Below are 10,467 nucleotides of genomic sequence, written 5' to 3' on the forward strand. Positions count from 1 at the left end.
TGAGGGACCTTGTGCTGTGGGGTGAGGTGTGAGGACCCTGTGCTATGGGGCAGGTATGAGGGACCTTGTGCTGTGGGGTGAGGTGTGAGGACCCTATGTTGTGGGGTTGTGGAGGGTGGAATCCTGTGCTGTGGGGTGAGGTGTGAGGACCCTGTGCTGCACGGTGAGGTGTGAGGGACCCTGTGCTGTGGGGTGAGGTGTGAGGACCCTGTGCTGTGGGGCTGTGGAGGGGGAAATCCTGTGCTGTGGGGCAGGTGTGAGGGACCCTGTGCTGTGGGGTGAGGTGTGAGGACCCTGTGTTGTGGGATGAGGTGTGAGGACCCTGTGCTGTGAGGTGAGGTGTGAGGACCCTGTGCTGTGGGGTCATGTTGTGGGGGACCCTGTGCTGTGGGGTGAGGTGTGAGGACCCTGTGCTATGGGGCAGGTGTGAGGGACCTTGTGCTTTGGGGTGAGGTGTGAGGACCCTGTGCTGTGGGGTGAGGTGTGAGGGACCCTGTGCTGTGGGGTGAGGTGTGAGGACCCTGTGCTGTGGGGTGAGGTGTGGGGACCCTGTGCTGTGGGGCTGTGGAGGGGGGGAATCCTGTGCTGTGGGGTGAGGTGTGAGGACCCTGTGCTGTGGGGTCATGTTGTGAGGGACCTTGTGCTGTGGGGTGAGGTGTGAGGACCCTGTGCTGTGGGGTCAGGTGTGAGGACCCTGTGCTGTGGGGCAGGTGTGAGGACCCTGTGCTGCGCAGTGAGGTGTGAGGACCCTGTGCTGTGGGGTGAGGTGTGAGGACCCTGTGCTGTGGGGTGAGGTGTGAGGACCCTGTGCCGTGGGGTGAGATGTGAAGGACCCTATGCTGTGGGGCAGGTGTGAGGGACCCTGTGCTGTGGGGTCATGTTGTGGGGGACGCTGCGCTGTGGTGTGAGGTATGAGAACCCTGTGCTGTGGGATGAGATCTGAAGGACCCTATGCTGTGGGGCAGGTGTGAAGGACCCTGTGCTGTGGGATGAGGTGTGAAGGACCCTGTGCTGTGGGATGAGGTGTGAAGGACCCTGTGCTGTGGGGCAGGTGTGAAGGACCCTGTGCTGTGGGGCAGGTGTGAAGGACCCTGTGCTGTGGGGTGAGATATAAGGACCCTGTGCTGTGGGGTGAGGTGTGAAGAACCCTGTGCTGTGGGGCAGGTGTGAAGGACGCTGTGCTGTGGGGTGAGGTGTGAGGGACCCTGTGCTGCGGGGCTGTGGAGGGGGGAATCCTGTGCTGTGGGGTGAGGTGTGAAGAATAAGCCTGGCGATGCCATCAGCTGCATCCCTAGAAGACAGTGGCTCCAGACTGCCTTCCTCTGCCCACCCTGGCTGGTAGGACAGGCACAAGGGCCAGAGGAGGAACTGGTGGATGGTTGGAGTGGAGCATGAAGAGGGACTCCGGCTGACCTAGGAAGGGCTCTGGTATTGCCTCATGATGGACACAAGCAGACCAGGAATGGCTGGGTGCTCTGGAACTTCCCGGGGTACATGCATCCCCTTTCAAGGAGGGGACACTTAAAGGTGAGCCTGTGAGGACACCTCACTGGTATGGGTGCCCAATACCCAACAGTGGGGTGACAGATGGAAACACAACATTGTGTTCTTAAAGCAAAAGCCACTTGGTTGAAAGACCCTGATATATCCTGATATTGCACTCTTTCTACATTCCCTGATACATGATATTTATTTTGTGAAATAATCACAAGATAAAAAGTTGACAGCTCAGAGCGTAAACCCTACTCTATTTGTAAAAGATGAAATAGAAAGTCTAAGGGTACTCTATTATACATAGGGTTTTCAATCATCTGGGAGGCTGGGCTCTATAAGGGGAAGTGTGGCATCAGGATTGGAGGAAGACTCATCAACAATCTGTGTTATGCAGAGGACACAACACTGCTTTCTGAAACTGAGGAAGACCTGAAGCGTTTGCTGCAGAAGGTCAAGGACTACAGCCTTTAAATATGGATTGAAGCTCAACATCAAGAAAGCAAAATTCTCACCACTGGGCCAATTAGCAGCATCATGATGGATGGTGACGAGATTGAGATTAACAGCTTTCATTTGCTTGGCTCCACAATCAATAGTCTTGGCACCAGCAGTTAGGAAATTAAAAGATATAATGCGATGGGAGAGTCTGCTGTCAGAGACCTCTCCAAAGTACTGAACAGTGATGATGTCAGTCTGGAGAATAAGGTGTGCCTGATACAGGCCATGGTCTTTGCAATCACATCAGAGAGCTGGACAATGACTAGGGATAATAGAAGGAGAATTGATTCCTTTGAGCTGTGGTGTTGGAGAAGAGTATTAAATATACCATGGACTACTAAGAAAACAAACAGGTTCATCCTAGAGAGGATGAAACCAGGCTGCTCCTTGGAGGCAAGGATTCTGAAGCTTCGTGTGACATATTTTGGACATGTTGCAAGGAGGGACCAGTCCTTGGAGAGGGGCGTCATGCTTGGGAGGATAGAGGGATAGCGCAGGAGAGGAAATCCTCTGTGGTGGATTGATTCAGTGACTGTGGTAATGGGAGTAGGCGTGTTGGAGACAATAAGATTGGCACAGAATAGAGCAGGGTTTAGGGCTGTTGCACACAGGGTCACTATGAAATGCAGGGAACTTGACGGCACATAATAGTTTTTTTTAAGACGCGTTCTCCTGTGTGGAATTCAGTGAATAGAGACCCCACTCAATCCTGACCCTGAAGAGTCCTCCACACCCAAGCCTGTGTCGTTCTGAGATGTGATCGTCCCAAGAGGGCCCTGTGAGCATATGCTACGGATAGAGTTGTTGTGTCGTATCACCGAGTCAGAACTGACCCAGAGCTGGCCCTCCAGTAGGTTTTCAGAGGCAGTTAATCACACGGGAGGAAATTACCCATCGTTCTCCCATGGAGCAGCTGGTGGATTCAAACGACGTGCCTTCAGGATCACAGTGTATCTTCTTATTACTAGGCCAGCAGATCCCAAGACATCTCCACACCAGACCTTGCATCTTGCTCAGACATGATCAGTCCTGAAAAGGTCCCCCATAAGCACATACTATGAATGGAATCATGTCCCCCAAAATTCACAGTTGAGTCCTGGCTCCCTGGGCCCATCAGTGACCCTGTGAGAAATAGACATCGTCAGTTAACACATGGTCAAATCAGTGCAGGGGTCAGGCCATTGTCATAGAATCTGAATGGTGCTCTTATGTGGGGTGATTTGGGGCTTTGTCATGGCTCCTGAGGCCATCAAGTCCACCGGCAAGCTTTCTGGGCTGGAGCTGCCCATCTCTCCCCCTCCCAGGAGCTGGCCTTTGGTTGACAGCCCAGCATGACACACCACACCCCAGGGATCCTGTGGTTCCTAAGACAATACCTTGAAGTCCTGGAATTTGAGGCCCACAGACCAGGCCTGCTGGTACTGTGCTAACGAGGTGTTTGTGGGGAGCCCCACGGGCCCTGTGACATCGGCCAAGCTCGGGGAAGGGGCTGGAGTTGGAACCACACAAGGAGGTCCAGCAAGGATTTGGACAGAAGCTCCATGGCTTCCTGGTTGGTGAAGGACATCCACACAGTGGGGGCAGGAGGGCACTACTAGTGTGTCCACTCACACAGATCTCATGTCCAGCGGAAGAAAATGCTGCTCCTCTTTCATGCTCTCATTGACCGCTGGTGAGTGTGAGTCCCCTGTGGTCACATCATGTCAGCTCATCTCCTGGGACACCGCCTCAGAGACCATCAAAGGGGCCCCAGGCATCAGGATGACTCCATGGTGGTGTGTTCTGGTCGAGCCGAGTAATCCAGGGGTCCTTCTCTGGAGGGCCATCTCGCCTGAAGCCATGCCCAAAGTCTCAGAGAAGAGAGTCGATCTCGTCATCCTCGTTTTTAAGAGCATTCTGGCGTGTTCCTTCAAAGACTGAGCTACCTATTCATTCAGCAGCCACGGTGTATCCACCATTCTCCGCCACGACCATGGTTCAAAGCTGTCAGCTCTTCTTCCTTTTCACTGTCCACCTTTTACGAGCATGGCAGGCTTGAGAAGACCATCTGTTCGGGCAGCATTTTAAAATGTCCAGTTGTTTCTGGGCTTCCAGTATGGGCTCTACCTCCAGTTCTCTATCTGTGATTCTCTAGTGTCCTTGGGGCTTTTAGAGGCCTGCTGTTTCACAAGTGGAAGGCCAATCCTGCTCCCTAGTCAGCCTTAATCTAGGAGTTCTGCTTACACCTGTCCACCCTGGGTGACCCATCTGACATCTGAAATGCCAGGTGCACAGCTTCCAGCATCACAGCTGGAAGTTACCTCAGTACAGCAGACTGACAGACAAGTGCTATACCAATTAGAACAACGATAAACAAGAATATAGATACTTAAGACATAAAGTAATTAGCAATATGCAGATCATTCCCACAATTCAACGAACTGATTGCTAGGTGTTGTGCTTCTAACAATAAGTCATAAAGACAACCAAGCATAGAATATCACAGTGCAGGACAGCCTTCTCTGGCCCCCGCTGCGGTCCATGGTGGTGTGGAAGGAGGGTGTCCCGGATGGAGGTATCCTTGGATCCAGTGTCTCAGCTGGGCCTGGCACAAGAGTCACAAGAGGTGACTCTACCTTCTTCAGCCGTATTGCTGCTGATCTCAGAGGAGGAGGGAGGGGACTCTACCGACCGTTTTATTGACTATACAAAGGCATTTGACTATGTGAATCGTAACTAAGATTGAGAAGAATGTGTTGTTGTTGTTATGTGCTGTCAACTCACAGCAACCCTATATACAACAGCCCTAAACTCTGCTCTGTCCTGTGCCAATTGCACTGTCTCTGACACACCTGTCCCGATTATCCCAGTCACTGAATCAATCCACCTCATAGAGGGCCTTCCCTCCTGCGCTGTCCCTCCACCCTACCAAGCATGATGTCCTTCTCCAAGGACCGGTCTCTCTTTACAACATGTCCAAAGTATGTTAGATGGAGCTTCAGAATCCTTGCCTCCAAGGAGCCACCCGGTTTAACCCTTTCCAGGATGCATCTGTTTGTTTTCCTAGCAGTCCATGGTACACTCAATACTCTTCTCCAGCACCACATCTCAAAGGCATCAATTCTCCTTCTATCCTCCCTAGTCATTGTCCAACTCTCTGATGCGTAACAAGTGACAGCAAAGACCATGGCCTGTATCAAGCGCACCTTAGTCTCCAGAGAAACACCATTGCTCTTCAGTACTTTGGAGAGGTCCCTAACAGCAGACTTTCCCATGGCAATGCGCCTTTTAATTTCCTGGCTACTGGTGCCAAGAGTGTTGACTGTGAAACCAAGTAAACTAAAGCTGTGAACAATCTCAATCTCTTAACCATCCATCCTGATGCTGCCAATTGGCCCAGTGGTGAGAATCTTTGTCTTCTTGACATTGAGCCTGAATCCATATTGGAGGCTGCAGTCCTTGACCCTCTGCAGCAAGCACTTCAGGTCCTCCTCAGTTTCAGCAAGCAGGGTTGTGTCATCTGTATAACACAGATTGTTGATAGATCTTCCACCAATCTTGACCCCACATTTCTCCTCATAGAGCCCAGCCTCCGGGATAATCTGATCTGCATACAGGTTGAAAAGGTATGGAGATAGGATGCATCCCTTGCGTACGCCCTTCCCAATTTTGAACCATGCAGTGTTCCCCTGCTCTGTTCTGACGACTGCCTCTTGGTCCAAGTATAGGTTTCGCATTAGAACAATCAAGTGTTCTGGGATTCCCATTCTTCTCAGAGTCAGCCAGTTTGTTATGATCCACACAGTCAAATGCCTTTGCATAGTCAATGAAACACAGATAGACATTCTTCTGGTATTCCCTGCTTTCAGCTACAATATCCCTAGTACCACGACCCCTTCTAAACCCAGCCTGGACTTCTGGCATTTCTCTGCTGATGTGCTGTTGCAGTCGTTTTTGGATAATCTTCAGTAGACTCTTGCTTGCATGTGAAATCAACGATATTGTTCTATAGTTTCCACACTCTGTTGGGTCACCCTTCTTTGGGATGGGAACAAATATAGATTTCTTCCAGTCAGCTGGCCCTGTGGTTATTCTCCAGATTTCTTGGCACAACTTGGTGAGCACATCCAGGGCAGCATCTGTTAGCTGAAATATGTCAATTGGTATACCATCTGTTCCTGGGCCTTATTTTTTGCCATTTCCATCAAAGCAGCTTGAACTTCTTTCATCACCATAGGCTCTTGCTCATATGTTGTTTCATGAAATTCTTCTGTGTCGTGTCTGCCAATTCCTTTCGATACAGTGACTCAGTATATTCTTTCCATCTTCTTTTAATACTTCCTGGATCATTTAATATTCTTCCTAAAGCATCCTTGATTATAGCAACTCGAGGTTTGAATTTGTCTTCAGTTCCTTGAGCTTAAGAAATGCTGAGCGAGTTCAGCCCTTTTGATTTTCTGACTCCAACTCCTTGCACATTTCATTGTAATATTTTACTTTGTCACCCCATGCCGCCTTTTGAAATCTTCTATTCAACTCTTTGGTATCTTGAGTTCTTCCTTGTGCTTTGGCTTCTCTGCGCTCCAGTGCAATTTTCAGAGTATCTTCTGACATCCATTTTGGTCTTCTCTTCCTCTTCTGTCTTTTCAATGACCATTTGCACTCTTCCTGGATGATACCCTTGATATCTTCCCACAACTCATCTGGTCTTCGTTCATTAGTGTTCTAGGCCTCAAATCTGTTCCTGACATGGTTCTGAAATTCAGGTGGGATAGATTCAAAGTCATATTTTGGTTCCCATGGATTTGGTTTAATTTTTCTCAACTTCAGCTTGAACTTGCATATGAGTAGTTGGTGGTCTGTTCCACAATCAGCTCCTGGCCTAGTTTTCACAGCTGATATTGAGCTTCTCCAGCAGTTCTTTCTGCAGATGTAATCGATCTGATTCCTATGCATACCATCAGGTGAAATCCATGTATATTACCTGTGTTTATGTCTCTTAAAAAACGTATTTGCTATAAGTCATTGATTGTGCAAAAGTAAATCAGTGCAAAAGTAAATCATTCTCTCTCCAGCTCCATTTCTGTCATCGAGTCCATGTTTTCCAACTACTGAATCTTCTGTTCCCAACTTTTGCATTCCAGTCACCCATTATTATCAATGCATCTATATCCTCTTCCTTGGCTCTGGTTGTTGGTGCATATAAGTCAATGATAGTAGTATTCACTGGACTTCCTTGTATGCATATGGATATTATCCTGTCACTCACAATATTCAAAATATTTAATTGTGCTAGAGAGGGTGAAGCCAGCCTGCTTCTTGGAGGCAAGGATTCTAAGGCTTCGTCTGACATAGTTTGGGCATGCTGCAAGGAGGGACCAGTCCTTGGAGAAGGACATCATGCTTGAAGGGGTGGAGGGACAGAGAAAGAGAGGGAGACCATCTATGAGATGGATTGATACAGTGACTGGGGTAATAAGGGCAGGTGTTTTGGAGACAGTCAAGTTGCCCAGGATAGAGCAGGTTTCAGGGTTCTTGTACAGAGGTCACTATGAGTTGCAGGCGACTCGACAGCACATAACAACACATATGAAACCTACACCTAGACCAAGAGGCTGTTAATCAAAGCAAGGGACTACTGCATACATTAAAATCAAGAAAGGTGTGCAACAAAGCTATGTTTTTTCTCTATACCTATTCAATCTGTATACCAAGAAAATCATTCGAGAAGCTGGACTCTATGAAGAAGAATGTGGCATTAGGACCCGGGGAACACTCATCAACAACCTGTGCTATGTAGATGACACAACCTTGTTTACTGAAAGAGAGGAGGACTTGAAACACTTACTGGTGAAGATCAAAGAAGACAGGCTTCAGTATGAATTACATCTCAATGTCAAGAAAACAAAAATTCTCACCACTGAAATAATAACATCATGATGGATGGGGAAAAGATTGAATTTATCAACAACTTCATCTTGCTTCGATCCACAATCAACACCCTTGGTACCAGCAGTCAGGAAATAGAGACATATTGCACTAGGAAAGTCTGTAGTCAAGGACCTCTTCAAGGTACTGAGGAGCAATGATGTCAGTTTGAAGACTAAAGTGTGTTTGCCTCAAGCCATGGTCTTTTCCACTTCTAAGAGCTGAACAATGAATGAGGATGACAGAAGAAGAATCGATGTCTTTGAGCTGTGGCGTTGGAGGAGAGCACTGAACCTCTGCTGAATGGCCAAGAGAACAAACAGGTATGTCTTGGAGAAAGTGTTTGCAGAGTGTCCCATAGAGGCAAAGATGACAAAGCTTCGCCTCAGACTTTGAGCATGTTGCTAGGAAACTCTGTTCCTTGGACTTGATGCTTGGAAAGGTTGAGGGTCAGCACAGGAGATGAAGACCCTCAAACGGGTGGACTGACACAGTGACTGCCACAACGGCCTCTAACGTGTCAGGAAGTGTGAGGACGGCACAGGATAGGACAGGGCTCAGCTGTTCTTCATATGGGTCATACGCGACCCGACAGCACCTAACAACAAAAATCTCAACCAGCAGGTCAATCGTGAGGGCGCTGAGTGCGACTGAGCGACGTGGTTCCGTCTGGCAGTCTGTGAATACTGACCTAGCTCTGGTCTCAGGATCAGAGTGCTGCGTGGAAAGCCAGTGTGAGGACAGAACTGGACAGAGGGGAACAGAACAACAATCGGTGATCTACTGATTTGGTGTAAAAACAGTGGGCTTTGATCTCCCTGCGCTTTTTGGAGAAGAGACAGATCGACAGAGTGACAGAGGCTGGTCATGTCATGACAAACACAGAAGTTGAAGGGGTACAGAGAACCCAAGGAATCCCAGGATCCACTTGGGTCCAAAGAGGTGAGGAAGGCTCTCCCTGCTGCCTGGCCAGCAGCTGACCTCAGACAGCTGGCTCCAGGGGCAGATGCAAGTTCCTGTCCTATCTGCTCCTGCGACAGTCTGGGAAAGGACAGCCCTCCAGACACCTTGGGAAAGGGTGGCTCTCCTGCCCCTGCCATGGACCTCCAGACACCTCAGGAAATGGTGGCCCTCCTGACACCCCAGGAAAGGGTGGCTTGCTGATGCGAAGAAGCCCAGTGCTGAGAAGCCCCACTGGTGACCTGCTTTGTGTCTGGTCTAGTGTGCCCACTGCTTTAGACAGACAGCTCAGGCGGTCTTCACACACATGAACCCCCCATGGTGGGGGTTTCTGTCCCAAGGCCCAAGGCTAAGCTGTCACACACATCAGTGTCATCTACAGTGAGGAGAGAGAACAGCTGGACTGGTGGTAGACCAAGAGGTCACCCTCAGGGCCACAGCTTCCCGGGGCCACGGCCCAAGTACACTCCTACTGTAGGACGGTGCTGGGTAGTGTCCACCACTCAGCAGGAATCCAGGGGGCCCCCTTCCACTCCAGAGCTCAGTGGCTGGGTGCGTTCGTCCTTCCCAACACAAACTGGCCGCGGGCCTTGGGGGAAAGTGGACAGGTACTTGGCCATCACACCACCAATACCGCCCCATCCTCAGAAGGCGTCAGCAGAGTCCACACAGCACCTGGAGCTCAGCTTCCTGCAGGACACACACTCGAGTCCACAGTCCACCAGGCCCCGCTCGGGGCGCCTGTGGCCGAGGCTTGAGTGGCTCTCCAGCGGCTGGTCACACACTTACCTGTCACTTCAGCCACGTTTGCTTGGCAAGCAGTTGACATCAAAGCTGCCAGGACTGCCCTGTGTTCCCCCTGCCGGGTCATCAGTGCGCCCCCTACCCCGCACAGCATGTCAGGTTCTTGGCTCGTCTCTCCTGGAAGTGGCCCCAGTGCCCAGGCTGGTGACAGCGAGGCTGGTCACACCACAGTTCACTCGGCCCCTCAGTCCAGCCTGGCACACTCTCTCTGACCCCTCGGTCCCGCCAGGCACCCCGTGCTCCAACCCTTCTGTCCCCGCAGGGCACCCCGTGTCCTGGACCCTCGGTTCCCACCGGGCAACCCACACCCCGGCCCCTCAGTCCAGCCTGGCACCCCGCGCTCTGACACCCCCCCTCAGTCCCTGCTGGGCATCCCGCATCCCAGCCCCTTGATCCCCACTGGGTGCCCGCGCTCCGGTCCCTGTGCGCTGGCCCCTCAGTCCAGCCTGGTTCGCGGCCCAGCCCCTGGGTCCCTCCAGGCACCCTGTGCTCCGGCCCCACAGTCCTGCCGGGCACCCCGCGCTCTGACCCCTCGCTCTCAGCTGGGCACCCCGCACCCCGCCCCTCTGTCCCTGCTGGGCACCCCGCGCCCTGGCCTCTCGGTCCGCGCCGGGCACCCCGCTCTCCATCCCAGCAGTCGTGGCAGCCGCCCCGCGCCCCGACCCGGCCGCGTACCTGCTTGTCCCTGGCGCGGGGGTCCGTGGCGCCGTTGCTGCCGCTGGCGTCGGCCACCACCGCGAAGCTGTGCCCTGCGCGGGCCGGCGGGCAGACGTGGGACCGGCACCCAGGGGGAGGAACACGCGC

General features: G+C 51.6%; 1 protein-coding gene across 1 annotated transcript in view; it reads right to left on the bottom strand.

The window, feature by feature from the left end:
- NKD2 (naked cuticle homolog 2 (Drosophila)) overlaps nucleotides 1–10,467 on the bottom strand; it is a 41,267-nt gene that overhangs the window by 29,734 nt on the left and 1,066 nt on the right. The window contains exon 3 of the mRNA XM_006900169.1: nucleotides 10,064–10,412. Within this exon, the coding sequence (XP_006900231.1) occupies nucleotides 10,064–10,412 (349 nt within the window). The remainder of the gene's footprint in view (nucleotides 1–10,063; nucleotides 10,413–10,467) is intronic.

This window comes from Elephantulus edwardii, unplaced genomic scaffold (genome assembly GCF_000299155.1).
Source record: "Elephantulus edwardii isolate Elephantulus edwardi_28Jun2011 unplaced genomic scaffold, EleEdw1.0 scaffold00274, whole genome shotgun sequence".
Taxonomy (NCBI): domain Eukaryota; kingdom Metazoa; phylum Chordata; class Mammalia; order Macroscelidea; family Macroscelididae; genus Elephantulus; species Elephantulus edwardii.